This window comes from Helianthus annuus, chromosome 11 (assembly GCF_002127325.2).
Source record: "Helianthus annuus cultivar XRQ/B chromosome 11, HanXRQr2.0-SUNRISE, whole genome shotgun sequence".
NCBI classification, from domain to species: Eukaryota; Viridiplantae; Streptophyta; class Magnoliopsida; order Asterales; family Asteraceae; genus Helianthus; species Helianthus annuus.
Window position 1 is genome coordinate 54,490,364 of NC_035443.2, and position 16,051 is coordinate 54,506,414.

Here is a 16,051-nt window from a genome sequence, read left to right on the forward strand (position 1 = left end):
AACAAACCAACAAAATCTGAATACCGAAAAACATCAACAACCATTTTTCTGTACCCATCCCCGCGTTGATAGCTTTCGTTTTATTACAGTCATACGACGCGGCTTTTTATTCTTCAATATTTGTTACTTGTTAATGTTTTATTTTTTTTTTCTCCTTTTAGAAAGGTTTGACCACCTCACGACTGTATGATAAAACCCACTAGCAAAATAAGTATTTTGCTAGTGGGTTTTATAAGTCAAAGTTAACGTTGCTATTCAGATTCAGGAAGACATGTCGGCTTCCGTACCCATCCCCACGTTGATAGCTTCCGTTTAATTACAGTCATACGACACGGCTTTTTGTTCTTCAATCTTTGTTACTTGTTAATGTTTTATTTTTTTCTACTTTTAGAAAGGTTTGACCACCTCACGACTGTAAAATGTCTCGTGTGATTGGCACCTTAAACCCTTTATATACTTTGAGAAACCAATTTTCGAAGAATACGGGTCGTATAACATTATACGGCCCGTATACAATGTTCGTATACATTGTATACGACCAGATAACTTATTTTCACATGGTGTATATGGGTCGTATAATGTTATACGGTCTGTATGGAATTAAAAAAACTGACAAAGTCTGTTGGCACATACTTTGTTATTTTTTAAATTATATACGGGTCGTACATTATACGACCCGTATACATCATATGAAAATAAGTTTTTTTCATTTGTTAATATTAGGACCCTAAATAAATTTAATGTAGGATTAGTTAGTGCTGATTTTTAATACGGCTAAATTTGTTTACTCTAGTGTAATTTTGTATATGGTTGATTTGGTGTAACTGTATCCATATGTGATCCCCTCAAAAAGTTGAACACTATGAATTAACACTATGAATTGTGGCTTTTTATTGTTTACATTATGCTATTCGACAACCCATGTATTATATATTACTTATTTAATTGAGTAAATTGCCCGGGCACGTGGTTTTGTAAAGTAATACCTATAGTCCCTATTTTTTGGAAATTACACCTTTTGTTACTCGGATGGTTCCTGGAGTAGATGTCCGTTAGTTTTCACCGTTAACTCCATATGAAATTACTTATTTACGTCTCTTTAAAAACCCTTTTAAGCCTTGTATGCCACCCCTATGCCGAACAATCTCTACTGGCATCTCAGGCTCCAAACCCCTAATCTTAACCGGTCAATCAAAGTTTCCCTTGAAATATTTTCTCAATAAACTTTATAATGCGAGTTATGTGTAGCTATTGTTCCCCGCAAAACCGGTACCAATATCAAGATCTATGTAGTTCATATATTATCCTCTCAAGGCTCTTCAACACGAAAGGAGTCACGAATTCATGAAGAACCCTAGCTTGACTATCATAATAAGTTGTGGCTTCCACCCCTCATTCGTCCCGGTTAACACTAATTATTATTATTTTTTGAACGACCAACGAAATAAAAGCCCGGTTACTCGGGATAACCCAATGACAAAATGCGACCTCATATGCCCACGAGCACAAACAGCGCTGGGTAGCCCAAGCCCACCATCACTAGTTCCAGCGAAAATACGCCACCTAAAGGCCCACGAGGGTAAAACTCAGTTGGGATCGGATTTTAACTTGAGCCTCTAACCTCAAACCCAAATCTTCACTTCAAACCCAAGTCTTCACTTCCCCTCCAATGCCAATTGAGCTCATTGACCGGTTAACACTAAACTGATTTTCAAAATCAGTCTAATTAGCTGTTTCATATACTTAATTCGACTTTCAATCAACTTTTTTTTGAACGGCAACTTTCAAACTGGTTTCAATGATACCCACACAACTTCGACTGAAAATTAGTACAACATACAAAAGGCATATCATTATTCTTATAGGAGTTGGCATATCATCTGACAAGAAAGTGAGTTAAAACATATTTGGATATGTTTACTTAATCAATATTAAAAGACTCTTAATATCTTACAAATGTTCATAAACTATACTTCTATCGCTCATCAACTTATGGATCAAGTGACAGTTGAGACCTTGCTACTGTCGTTCCCAGAAGCAACGTCTAGGTTCATCATAGTTGCCTCTTCACAAACGGGTGGTCAAGTAGTTCTGCAGTGGTAGGTCGATTATCCGGGTTTACTTGCAAGCATTTAAGTATGAAATCGTGGGCCTCAGCTGACAATGTATCAGGAATATGAGGAAGAACACCACTATTAATCGTAAACAGTGCCCGCATCTGTTAAACCAAACCATAGTTATTTGTTACAATTTACAACAATATGTGTGGGTGCTTCAAACGCTAACGACATTACAGACATGGGTCAAACGGGTCTAAAGCCTCCCAAATTCTAGAAAATATTAGTTTGTTATGGTAATAATACTGTGTTTGCAAGTATAATTAACACACGCTCTGCTTTTTTTAAAAAAAAAAATTGGTCAACTTTCTTTTCCACGTCTACCCGATCCGAATCTTTCAGACAACACATTTACATCCAAACATTTTTCAACCCATTTCCTACCCCCAACGATTTTGCCAGCTCTGGATAATATTTAAGATCAGTATAGTAAAATGTGATGCATACCACTTCCATGTTGGAATATGGAGTTTTACGTGTTAACATCTCCAACACGGTGCAGCCAAGGCTCCATATATCAGCTGCAAGTCCATAACCCTTCTTTGATCTATTGATAACAACCTGAGGATACAGAACGCAATCAATGGATGTTAGTATTAGAATTATAAAATGTGGATGGTCGATTACATGCCATTTTTGGTCCGTTTCTAAGATATTTAATATATATCTTTAGTGCGTGAATTATTATTATAAAACTATATTACAATAAATGATTTAGGAAGTTGCATGCAAACGGTAGACTTTGGGGGACTTCAACCCGTCTAAACAATTTGACCAAAACAGAACCCAGATCCCATTCATAAGCAAACGGGTCGAGATTTCCACTTCTAGATACAGCTATAAACAAAAACTACATTTAAGAGAATAAATGGGATAAAATAACGAAATAAGAACCAAGTTTCAAGTCACTCATACTTTTTATAACTACAAAAACCACTAAGTTATATTATTGTTCCATTGTTGTAAACAAAATAAAAAATGTTAAGTTTTTTAAATTAAGTCACCTGAAAGGAGTATATATGAAATTTGGTTACAGTTTAGTAATTATTTTGTCAATTTGGTTACAATTTAGTAATTATTATGTTGTGAGATTTTTCTTCATTGTTACATCCTAGGTTAAATTTAAAAATAACAATAATTACTAAATAGTAACCAAAATTCATATGTGTTCCGTTTAGGTCACTTAATTTAAAATTAAAAGTTAACATTTAAATTAAAAAAATCACAGTAACGGAACAATAACGTAACCTTAGTGGAACACAGAAGAAACTCGGTTGCTATTAGCTAAACTATTCCCAGAACAAAAATAGAAATAACCTCTGGAGCCATCCAATAAGCAGTCCCTTTGCAAATACTAACGTCATTCAATGCGATTGCCTGTAAGTGTAGATAAATTGAATGTATATGGATAAAAAGACAATGATAATGAAATAATAAAACATTGTGTTTTCCTTACCTTTGCCAATCCAAAATCTGCAAGCTTTACAGTTCCACTTGCATCAATCAATATATTAGCACATTTGATATCCCTAAAACGTGTAATAAACTTAATTAGAAAACTTTATTTAACTACAAATTAGCATAAATTTTTAAAGGCTTACCTATGAACGACATTTCTTTCATGCAAGTAATTCAAACCATTCAAAATCTGCCTTGTGTAAGCCGAGACATGGGAATCCTGTAGTTCATAGTTTTGGTAGAGTTTTGCCAGTGAACCTCCGGTAGCGAGCTCAAGAAAGATATATAGCTTCTCATCATCCTGAAACATCATTTCAACTTAAAGATTCAACTGTTTGTTCTTCATCAAAGTCAAAGCCTCAAGTCCTTTGTATCTGTGTCTAAGAAAGAAGTCGAGAGAGGAAAGGCATACCTTATCTGTTCCAAGATATTGAACTATGTTCTCATGTTGGAACTGACTTAACAAAGATATTTCCTGAAAAGTTAAAAGGAAGAACAAAATAAAAGCCAAGTATGCAGACACTCGGGATCTGATAGATATTAAACCTATAAACATATACACGAAGAAATGACGAAGATATATAGATCACCTGTTCAAGTTGAATAACGCTCGGTGTTCCTTGGCCACCTTGATCAGGCAAATCAACCTCCTTCACAGCAAAAAAGAACCCAAATCTGCAAACAAAATCAAAGGTCACACCACACCATGCCATTCAGAAGTAAAACAAAATGCTTATTAGATCATAACAAAGCAAGACGCGTAATTAATAAAGATCCAACATGAGGGTTTGTAATCTTGATTTCAATTTAAAGGTTCAACAGACAATCTAAGGATGACAACTAAAATTAAATAGTGAGATATGGCCAAGATTATAAGCATGCTACACAACTTAGACATTTAAACAAACACTTGGTGTGCGATAATCTGCAGACTGTACAAAACATTAGAAACACATAGAAAATGATGCTTGTGTGCATGTTAGTGATAACCAAACGTTACTTACTCATTAACACCTTCATAAACAGGACCTAATGAACCCCTTCCAAGCATATCACCCTTCTGCCAGTTTGTAAAACAATAGTTCCTCAAGGGTTGATGAGGGGAAAGAGAGCCAATATCACCCAGTTCAGCAGCTGTAGAGGAGATGTCATCCTCTTCAGAAGCATTACTCTGTTGATCAACTGTTGATGACATTTGTTCAGAGATACCATGTTTGACCTGCAATGTTGAGTACTTGAATTGAAAAAAAAAGGTGATCAAGTCAATTGGTGTGCCTCAAGTCAAGTGTTGGTGGGTCTATCATGTGATTCGGGTAATATTATTATCGATGACCAAGTCTACGCTAAAGAATTTTTTTTAGTTTAATGCATAAAGTATAATTTTAAAAATGAGGTTAAATTAGTTTTCGAAACACTAACTATATTTAAATCTTTCGTATTTATTACATTTTAATCATTCATCTTGCACTAATTCCGTATAATTAATTATATAAATGTACTAGTGAGGACCGGTAGAGTCGACCACTTACCGCGTTTAGACTATATGGGGTAGGAGGGCATTAAGCATCACGTGACGGCTCACCAATCAAAACCAACCCAAACTAATTTATTCTAAAGAGTTCTATTATAAGGTAGTATAGATATAGATACGGATATGTTAGGTTCTAAGTGCCACTTTCAATACCAAACTAATTTAGGCAGAAATTACAAAAAAAAAAAAAAAAAAAAAAAAAAAAAAAAAAAAATACCCCTTAGAACACACCTGTGTAAAATATTTTGGTAGTTTAATAGAAAAAAAAGCTGTCAAGTGGTTTGATGGTTGTTTATGTATTAGAGTTGAAGCATTATATAGCAATAAAGAAAAAGCTAAAGCTTTAAATCCCCAGGAATCTATGTATTTTGTAAAGCTTGTCATGTATGAAAATGTGAGTTGTATAGAGTTTAGTATAAGGTTTCTACCTCAAATACATGTTTTATTCTTAATGCGTCCAATTTAGAATAGTTTTTTTGGACTACATTTTTAGTGATGCTTGATTACAAGAGTTCTTTCAAGGTGCATCTAAATTTACTATTTCAAGAATTTACTATAGGCTTTGTCATACGTGTTTTTTTTACGGTTAACAAACATTTTATTCATATTAATTGGTCAACAAAAATGTTAACCCGACCATATTACATAGTTCACCAAATAAAAACATTACATCAAAGACTAGGCGAGTAGGTGGCGATCGCTAGTTCGATCCTTGAACTGAGGAGTTTTACCTCACCGCTTTATCGTGCCTTCGGGGAGTGTTAACGGGCTTCGTCCCTATGTGAGGGTTTTCCCCGGTTCGGAGGCGAGTGTATCCCGATGTGATGAATTTCGCCAGCAGCCCATTTGGAGGATTCGTTGACGTTCAAAAAAAAAACATTACATCACACCCCCATAGAGTGTAACTCGAAATTACACCAGTCTTCCCACGATAACGCATTGCATTTTGCCATGTTTTTAACCCATAGGAAGTCATACGTTTTAATTTCTTCATTTATTCTCGCCAAATTTGGTCTTTTGTTAGTAAATACCACATCGTTCCGGCTCCTCCACAAGACCAACAGGGCTGTCTGCATAACAATAACACTGCATGTCTCCATTAGCTTGACCCGGCCCGGCCCGGGGCATTTTATTTTGTACATCAACCAAATCTTTCATGCCCTGCTTGCGGTGTGCACATATAATGTATATATATGTGGGCGCTCGGGGGGCAAAAGTGAAATGGTACTAACTTTAACGTTATTTTACTAATTCATGAAAATAACGTTAAAAGTGGCGGATGGTTAATCATGCATCATGTGGTGACGTTGATAGCTGAAAGACACGGGGCTATATGCACCAATCAGTCTCTCTCCCGATTGTTTGAGTGTTATGTGTCTTAGGTCCAAGGCTTGATACAAAACTACAATCGAGCCGGGGGTCTCACTGGAACCAGTCTCTCTATTCCTATGGGGTAGAGGTAAGGCTGTCTACATCTACCCTCCTCAGACCCTACCTTAGCTTTGCTATTGGTGGAATATACTGAGTATGATGATGATGACATCAACCAAATCTTTAAGCTAAAGAATATAAAATGGGCTTAGCTTCCACCAGGTTTCTATGAAAACCCATATTTGTTGTGCAACAGTACACGTAACAAACAAGTGGTCTGCACTTTCATTTCCCTCATTACAAAACTTGCAAATTATAGAAGGAAGCTGCACATTTCTGCGAATCAAATCCACTGTCGTCGTGAGTCTGTTTAATGGAAAAGTTTCGTAGTGGGTACTTTGTTGGGTGGTGGAGAGTCTAAACATTCTTTAAAGGTAAGCTGAGGTGGGTAGTTTTGTCATTTTAATGGAGAAGGGGAAATATGCAACTTTTATTTAGGCTTGTGTAAATATGCAATTAAGGGTGTTTTTAAGGGGAAATATGCATTTATCCCTAAATTTTGTAAAGAAATATGTTTTTGGCTAAATTTTAGGGGCAAACAAGAACATACTTAAAAAAAAAAAAAAAAAAAAAAAAAAAAAAAAAAAAAAAAACTTTGAAACATGGTTGTTGGATATGTAAAACTAGTAAACTACCATTACCTAATAGAGTATCATACCCCACAGTTGGGGTAGGTTTTAAGGTAACTTGTCCTAAAAATGAAAGACTTAAAAGTCAATTGGTTCATTCAATTGTGCATCTGTTAAATTAGTCACTGTAAATATGGTCAGACATCTTCCAGACTTGGAGTGTGTTATCATTAGAAACACTAGCAATCATCCTATCTTCAGTCGGGTTCCATGACAAATCACCAACTCTCGAAGTATGCCCACCATGGGTGAACAACAACTCTGGCGGCTCCCTTGCTGCAGATTGTTCCCTCCCAATCCTGCATTTTTAAATCAAAATCACCACTCAACAACCACTTAACGATTATGATATTCACCCTTCCTTGGTCCAAACGAGCCGGGTTGAAACACATTGTTTTTTTCAACCAACGGGTCGGGCAGCAAAAGCTAAATTATCACACAAACAAGGTTGTGTGCTTTACTGTTTGGCCCGTTCTCCTATTTAATTCAAGCAGTTTGACCGTTACCCAAGTCAAATCATATGTAAGTAAATTAATTCAAAATTAGCAAATTTGAACAGGTTTGCACATGATTCCATTTTTTTTTGTCTTAGGGTATTTTAGACTCTTAAGAAATAGTCAGATTTCATGTTAACTGTATACATATCAAAACAAGCATTCGACTCTTCTAGGACAGAGTAGCATAAATTGTTTTCATGAACATACCTATGAGTATCCCATATCATGACTCGTCGACCAACACAACTAGAAGCTAAGATATTCTCACTGTGTGGGCTCCACCCAATCTGACTCACCTCATCTCTGCAATAACATGACCGAAGCAACCAATTGGTGGCGGAAGATTAAAAAGGCAAACGTTTCTTATAATAATTGAAATAAGGAGATGGGAAACGAGCAAGAGTTCTCACCTGTGCTGATTAAAGGTATGGAGAGGACCAGCAAGTTTTCTCAAATCAAAGCACTTCACAGTGTTGTCGGGGGACCCCGTTGCCACCAGCCACTCATTAAAAGGATTGAAGGACAAGCAGTTGATCTACCATAAAAGCATAATAAATCATAAGAATGAGTCATTCGAGAGTTCACACCCTATGAGTTAGAAAACTAGTTGTAAGGAGCATTGTATTGGCCCGAAAATTTTGTTGTACACTATAATTAAATCATCATAATAGGAGCCACATGCCCATATCCACCAAAAAAATAATATGTATAAGTTCATGTTTGGTGTGTTGCTATTGGATCTGATGCCTATAACTGGACATAAAGATTTATAGGTAAGTTGCCCTCGATTATGAGGTATATGGGCATTAGAATTGAATATAATATTGGTATTCTAGTATCAATGGAACCGAAATCAATAATCCAAGATGATGTGCATGATAAAGATAAGTAGATGATAAACTTGATGTATTAGCAATCATCATAATATACACATTAACCACAAAAACTTAGATATTATTAAGGAAATTAAATCAAAGCAAATCATCCTAATTCACAACCTACTCTAACTAACAGGCTATAATTATGCTATACAATATAGCTTTCAATCGCGTAATAGCATAATTGCAAATTCAGTCCAGAAGAACTGACATATTACAAGTTACACACTTATACTCCTGTGATAGATTGATTAATACAGAAATAAAGAGGAACTGAAATTTTCTACGTACCCCCCTTTGGTGAGCTATTATACTTCGAGCAGGCCTGGTGAAGCATGGAGTTCGTAAATCAAATATGTGCAAATATCCGTCACGGCCACATGATCCAAACAGGTAGCAATGCTTCAAATGCCATGCTACGTCTTCTACGGAACCTTCATGAACCTATTAACCATAAAATATAATCATAACATAGACATATTCTTTTGCTTGTAATAAAATTACAGGTGGAAATTCACACACCATCTATAGTGTTCACCTTATTAATGGCCCATAAAAGATAAAGGTTAACTGCACAAACACGATATTGACCAAGGACAATGATCAACTCTTTTTATTAATCAAATTAAACAGAAAAATACACACCAAACTAATAACCTATCAAACTATTTATAAAAGACCCAATCCTAAACATATTAGCACTCCAACGCTTATTAGATTACCTCAATAAATAAACTTATACTTATCCTAACTTATTTGAAATTCAAACAAAATAAACAATGACTCAAATACATAACCGACTGTAAGGGGCTGTTTGGCAACTTCTAAATGTTTCAAGTGTTGAACCAGTAAGAGGTCTGAACCATTAAGTGCTTAACCAGTAAGAGGTCTTGAACCATTAAGGGGGTGTTTGTTTTTTGTGAAAAGCACTTCCAAACCTCTTATGTCTACCCCACGCGGACCATGCGCAGACGTTTGAGTCTGCAGCGTGTTTGTTTTTTGGAAGTGGATTCATTAAAAAACCTCTTCTAAACCTCTTCTTCGCACAGACCTGGCCTCACATCTTCAAGCCTCTTCTAGACCTCTGTTCTTCCAAAACACATCTCAAAAAACAAAACCCTAGAGCTCTGCTCTTCTCCACAGCAGAAATCAAAATCACCAGCGGCCGGTAAGAAGTCCACCACGGCAGCAAGAGCTACCGCCACCACCACCGGCGGCCGTAAGAAGGCTACTCCGGCGAAGAAGGCTGTTAAAGCTGTGAAAGCGACTCCGATGAAGAAGACAAAGAAGATGACTCTGGCGAAAGCGAAACAGCCGAAGTTGATCAGGTCAGAAGATGACTCCGGCGGTTTAAGTTTGTGAAGACAGTAGTAGTTCTCCATCTTCTCCGGCCAGACGATACCTCCACCGTCGCTTATCTTCCTCCGGCGACCCCCCTTCCGTCGCTTATCTTCCTCCGTCAAATCCCCGCCTGAAAAAAAGAAGCAGATATGTTGAGCCTGAGGTCAGGATCCCAAAACTGATTTGTGCACCCAGAGCACCACCGTCCGATGCCGCCCCGCCACGACCGCACCACCGCCGGCGCCTTGAACCGCCTGTGCAGCCACGCTATCTGCTTCTACAGGTTTCTGTTCAATTTTATTTCTTGCTTAATTTTTGTATAGTTGATTTGTGACTGTAATTGCTTGTGGGGTTTGTTTGAAACTTGACTGTAAATTTTGTATAGTTGATTCATATGTGGACTAGTTTTTTTTTTCTATTTTAATCAGTGTTTTGAATCTGGTTGAACTTTGAAACTTAACTGTAATTTTTGTATAGTTTTCTATTTTAATCAATGTTTTGAATCTGGTTTGCATAAGTTAAAAAACAAACAGTCTTCTTCTTGCAGACTGCAGAGGTTTGGTCCACCTCTTCAACTGCAGATGTGGTCCGCAGACTGCAGACGTTTTACCTCTAAAAAACAAACAGCACCTAAGAGCCAGTATAATGTTTAACCGTTCAGAGGCAAATGTCTGAGTGTCTGACCAATTCAGATTAGAGGTCTTAACCATTCAGACTCAGTATAATGCTTAACCATTCAGAGGCAAATGTCTGAACCATTCAGACATCTGCTCGAGAAACAAACAGTTTGAACCATTAAGTACTGAACCAGAACCATTAAGAGGCTCATTAAGAGCTAAACAATCAGCCCCTAACTCAAACTTGTCCCCATGCAAACAGCAAATAACAAGATTAGTCCAACACACCTAAGCTAGTCATGGACCAAAGTCACCAAACAGCCTCTAATGAATTACAAATAATAATCTAGAAATGCTCTTAGTTTATTAACACAGGTTTAACAACATTGAGTACTATTATAGCCTTATTCAGTGGGACCTGATTAATGTCCGGTACGCACACGGTTTCATAAATATGTTAATGAAATGTACCTTGAACGTTTGCAAAGCACCTATTATAGCCTTATTCAGTGGGACCTGATTAATGTCCCACAAGCAGATTTTCTCATCATCAGATCCGCTTAATAAAAAACCCCGATTTATTTTACTCCACGATAATCCAAACCCTTCCCTGCAGTGGCCCGTTAATCTTAAGTCGGGATTGCTTCTGCCACCAATAGGAGGTCTAGCTGGATGATTCTTGTAGTCAAATACATGCACTTCTGAACTTATTGTTTTGGTGGCAATAACAAAAGGATCTTGGGGCATATAACGAGCTCTGTTCACCTCTCCATCATGGTGGATTCGCCGCAATATTTCTACCTGTAAAAGAAACTCATTCAAATATCCTCTTCTCAAAGAAAAATAAAAAAAGCACATAAATTGAAATTGAAATTGCAAATGTAGATGGAAACTCGAAGGTTAGATAGCATACTCCAAAAATAGATCTACTTATAGTAAGAAATCTCAAACCTTGCAGCCAATACCATATCCTTCATCATATGCATACTCATCCAATAGAGGAAGTTTTACTTGTGCAATAATTAGGTAATTAGGTTCACCATCTGTAGTGTACGTCCCGAGGATAACCTTTTGGACAGAGTAGCGCCCGTTGAACGATTGTCGGTAAGGGAGCCACTCGACTGTGAGTGAAGGCCACTCAACTACATGTGAAATAACCAAATCGTACAAAAACGGGGCTGAACTTTCCCAATGATTGTATTCATCATTGATCAACCTCTCAACCATCTCTCCCTCTGTTTCTTCTACATCAACCATCGATGATTGAAAGGGAAAAAATGTCTCTTTGGGCAATAACCGAAAAGGGAAAGACGGCAGTTCGAAGAGGAAACAAGAAAACAATGTCTATTTGGGCAAACCCTAGGGATTTTATACATGAAAGACTCTTAAGAGGATTGGACTTCAGAAGTGATAATGGGCCGGTGAAAGAATCGTTATGGGATTACTGGGTCAATGACATTTTGAGCCTATTCCCGCATCTAATGGTAAAACAAACTTTTCCATGTACATATCTACTCACTCACACATGTTAATATCAAAGTAGATTATTTCCTTACTCACTGAAGAGCACATTTTGCAAATCAAAAGGTTACCTTATTTACTAGATTTCAGAACTCTAGATAAATACACACATAATCTCACAAAAATGTCGTGAGCTACAACTAAATTCTCAATTGTTGCTAACAAAAATCAATCTTAATCCCTATGTTATTGCTTAAAATAGCTACTAGTGTGCACAACGGTTGCTAGAATTGGAAGGAATGTTTATGTATGCAACCTTTCAGTTGTGTTAATCGGCTTTGCTAGAATTGGAAGGAATGTTTATGTACGCAACCTTTTAGTTGTGATTTGCAAAGAGCTTATTTCACTTGTGTCTTATGCAACTCAAAAAAGAATCTACGACCAAACAAGACTACAAGAGGCCAAAAAATCACATAACCCAATCTCAACACTAGGTTCATGAAGTTCTCAAAATAGATAATTCACAATTAGTACTATAAACTGGCCATGTAGAATATTTCAACAATTAAATTCACCCACATTCTTCTCTAGTATAAAAGGTAGAATGGTAGACGCCAAGCATACATGGTGTAATTTAGTTCATACTTATGCATATTCAACTAATACGTTTAGAGTTAACTATATTCCCCTCATAATATATAGAATATACAATGTATGACTCGTTGACACCCATAAACATTTAAAAAAAATAACACAGTGTATAGCGACATTACACTTTTTGGTCCTTATTCACTATGTATGGATCCGGATCATAGTTGTTAATGGCGAATAGCGACAAATAGCGATAAGGTACCTATATGCTACATAGCTAATAGCGATAAATAGCGGGCGCTATTTTATAAATAGCGATACACTAGAAAAAAAAATATTTTAATTATTTTTATATGTATATTATATCAAAATACCCTAGTATATATATGCTATTTTTAAAATCCAGCTATTTTATAGCTATATTTAATTGCTATTCATATTAAAAAAAAGTGTCGTTATTCTCGCTATCCATTGCTACAACCCTAATAGCAACAATATACCTATACGCTGCGTAGCGCGCTATAGTGATCGCTATTGACCATAGTCACATAATTCGCTGGTCATGGCATGATTTTCGTTTTGGTTCGTCCGATCCAATTCGCGGTACGAACAGGATCCGGGTTCGCAAGGGATCGCGTTTCCGAATGGCAACAATTCAAATGTAATAGAGAAGAAATGGTGGCTAATCGAAGCTTACCTGCTTGCTTGCTTGCTGGCTGATTGAACCTTCCCTTCCCTCCCTCCCTGCTGAATCGTAAAATGAATGAAAGAAGATCTCTCAGTCGGCTGTTTGTTTTTTAGGTTTGGAAGATGGAGGAGATAGACAAGAGGACGACGGCGGCTGCTTTAGTTTAGTTTAGGGTTGTTTTAATTTTTATTTTAACCGGTGTGATGCCGGCGCTTCGCGACGGGTATTCGGTTGTTAGAATTTTGATTTGGGATGGTATTCCAATTGAAAGAGAAAACCAGAAATTAATTTTTACGATGTTCCTTTTTTTTTTAATTTTACCATACTTCTATGTAACTAAATCTTGGTTTATATAATTTGCAAAATATATGTAATAACACTTAACTATAATAATAACATGATTTTGTAAGGTTAAAAGGGTAAAAGGCAAAACAAAAAAGAACATAGGCTACATTTGTAAATATCAACAAACACTCAACCCAAATTCCCTATACAACGCATATGATGATATTCTCGTAAATAATCTGAAAAAGGGAAAATAGTCAAAGAAAGTTGACCGAGCACTATTCATCCGAATGTGATGAATTAATATATATATATATATATATATATATATATATATATATATGAATTTTATTTCTATTTTTATTTTAAATATATATATCAGAGTAAATTACAAAAATCGTCCTTTAGGCCTACCTCAGTTAATTTTTGTGATTAAATCTGACCAAATAGACCTCACATGAGGGTATTTTTATGTTTAAATCTGAACAAATGGACCCCACATGTAGGGCTGTCCAAAAAACTCGCGCCTCGGAGCTCGCTCGGATTTAGCTCGGAAAAAGCTAGCTCGATATGGCTTGGTGAGAAAGTGAACCTAGCTCGGCTCGGCTCGTGATAAGCCAAATTGGCTCAGTTTGGTTCACTTGCTAGCTCGGCTCGGCTTAGCTCGAACTATTTTACTTATAATATATTTTATTTTTATATACACTGTTATTGGCCAATAATAATCCCAACTCATTTAATCATCAATAATAATCCGAACTATTCACTTTTGTTTGTAAAATACTCCCAGTTAAAAAAACACTAACTAGGTTAAAAAATTGCTGATGTGGCATCTGATGTGGCCCTTTTAGCTGATGTGTCATATGACGTGGTATTTGATGTGGCATTTTTTGATGACGTGGCAGCTAATGTGCAGTATACGTGGCATTTTTCGATGATGTGGCAACTGATGTGGCAGGTGATGTGGCAAGCCACATCAGCAATTTTTTAACCTAGTTAGGGTTTTTTTAACTGGGATTATTTTACAAATAAAAGTGAATAGTTCGGATTATTATTGGTGATTAAATGAGTTGGAATTATTATTGGCCAATAACAGTGAGTTGGAATTATTTAAATCCAATTTGCCTATAATATATTACAAAAAATGATTGTTATTTACATGTATTTAGGCTTGTAGTTTGATATCTATGACATATTTAAAGGTTGATTGTCGTGTTCATGAACAAATATTGTATTTACTTTAAATATAAAACTTATTTTGCGTTGTTGAACGTGATTTTGGCTTATAATGTATTAGGTTGAACTTATTTTGAATATGTTCTTTTAAAGTATTGAATAATATTTTAGAATACTGAATTTTGAGAGCTATGTAATAATTTTTATTTTTAAAATCGAGCCAAAGCAAGCCGAGCCAGCTCGGTTTAAAACCAAGCCGAGCCCGAGCTTAGATTTTCAGCTCGGTTTTAAATCCGAGCCGAGCCAACTCGGTCTATAATCGAGCCGAGCCCGAGCTTACCCTAGCTCGGCTCGGCTCAGCTCATGAACAGTCCTACCCACATGAAAGTAAAATTACTAAAATACCTCATGTGGGGTCCATTTGGTAAGATTTAAGCACAAAAAATTAACTTAGTTAGGGCTAAAGGATATAACTTGCAAAGGTTTGCAAACATCGAGTACGTTTTCTGTAATTATTGAAGATAAAGGACACAGTTTGCAATTAGTGGCATACATAAATGATGATTTTGTAATTTACTCTATACATTATTATTAGCCAATGAATGGTAAAAGAAATTTAATCTATTTTTACCTAGCATAGTTAAATTATTTTGAGTTTTTTTTTATTTACTTTATCTTTGTTGTTAACATGATTTTTATTTTGAGTGAATTTCAAGGATTGTTCTTTATCTTTATACCCATTTTCATGCGTTGTCTTTTATGTTAAAATTGACGATTTTTGTCCTTTATGTTTTCATATCATACACGTTTTGTCCTTTAGGCCTAACCCAGTTAGTTTTTTCAGTTAAATTTGGTCATGTGCTTTGCACATGAGGGCATTTTTGTCAATTCAAAGGTTACGGAAGCTTTGAGATGTAAATCTGTCGTTGAACTTACCTTTGAATTGACAAAAATGCCCTCATGTGCAAAGCATATGACCAAATTTAACTGAAAAAACTAACTGGGTTAGGCCTAAAGGACAAAACGTATATGATATGAAAACATAAAGGACAAAACTCGTCAACTTTAAATATAAAGGACAACACCTGAAAATGGGTATAAAGATAAAGGACAATCCTTGACGTGGTTTTCATGCCACATGTCTTCTTCTTTTTCTAGATCAAACACATTTCTCTATCATCTTTCTCATTAGTTCCAGAACATTATTTTATCAAAGAAAAACCACCACCTGCACAACTACTGTTGCATTTTGCAAAACATAGCTTCCGTAAGCCACTTCCTTCTTCATAGGAAGTTCTTATTTCCGTAAAGAGTTGTATTTTCTTTTTATTACTAGAGCGTAACCTACTCA

The 16,051-nt window shown here is 36.0% G+C and overlaps 2 protein-coding genes across 2 annotated transcripts; both read right to left on the bottom strand.

Annotated features, from left to right (window-relative positions):
• Positions 1–1,826: 1,826 nt before the first annotated feature.
• On the bottom strand, positions 1,827–4,848 carry LOC110877056 (mitogen-activated protein kinase kinase kinase 1). The gene is made up of 8 exons (XM_022125217.2): positions 4,580–4,848; positions 4,166–4,250; positions 3,988–4,050; positions 3,719–3,876; positions 3,574–3,646; positions 3,435–3,494; positions 2,565–2,678; positions 1,827–2,218 (listed from the first exon to the last, which is right to left on the bottom strand). The coding sequence occupies exons 1-8, from the start codon at positions 4,768–4,770 to the stop codon at positions 2,054–2,056; spliced, it is 909 nt and encodes a 302-aa protein (XP_021980909.1). The 5' UTR covers positions 4,771–4,848; the 3' UTR covers positions 1,827–2,053.
• Positions 4,849–7,131: 2,283 nt separating this feature from the next.
• LOC110877047 (WD-40 repeat-containing protein MSI1) lies at positions 7,132–13,484 on the bottom strand. Its single transcript, XM_022125205.2, has 6 exons — positions 13,249–13,484; positions 10,971–11,300; positions 8,833–8,985; positions 8,074–8,198; positions 7,871–7,966; positions 7,132–7,465 (listed from the first exon to the last, which is right to left on the bottom strand). Exons 2-6 carry the CDS (start codon positions 11,244–11,246, stop codon positions 7,285–7,287), a joined length of 831 nt encoding a protein of 276 aa, XP_021980897.1. The 5' UTR covers positions 11,247–11,300; positions 13,249–13,484; the 3' UTR covers positions 7,132–7,284.
• Between the last annotated feature and the right edge of the window lie 2,567 nt (positions 13,485–16,051).

Coding starts and splice junctions, on each gene's coding strand:
- LOC110877047 (XM_022125205.2), bottom strand. CDS start 11,246: ATGCCCCAAGATCCTTTTGTTATTGCCACCAAAACAATAAGTTCAGAA. Junction 8,986..10,970: donor GTGCTTTGCAAACGTTCAAG/GTACATTTCATT, acceptor TATGGTTAATAG/GTTCATGAAGGTTCCGTAGA. Junction 7,466..7,870: donor ATGATATGGGATACTCATAG/GTATGTTCATGA, acceptor TTAAAAATGCAG/GATTGGGAGGGAACAATCTG.
- LOC110877056 (XM_022125217.2), bottom strand. CDS start 4,770: ATGTCATCAACAGTTGATCAACAGAGTAATGCTTCTGAAGAGGATGAC. Junction 4,051..4,165: donor GCGTTATTCAACTTGAACAG/GTGATCTATATA, acceptor TTAACTTTTCAG/GAAATATCTTTGTTAAGTCA. Junction 2,219..2,564: donor CATATTCCAACATGGAAGTG/GTATGCATCACA, acceptor TTGGTTTAACAG/ATGCGGGCACTGTTTACGAT.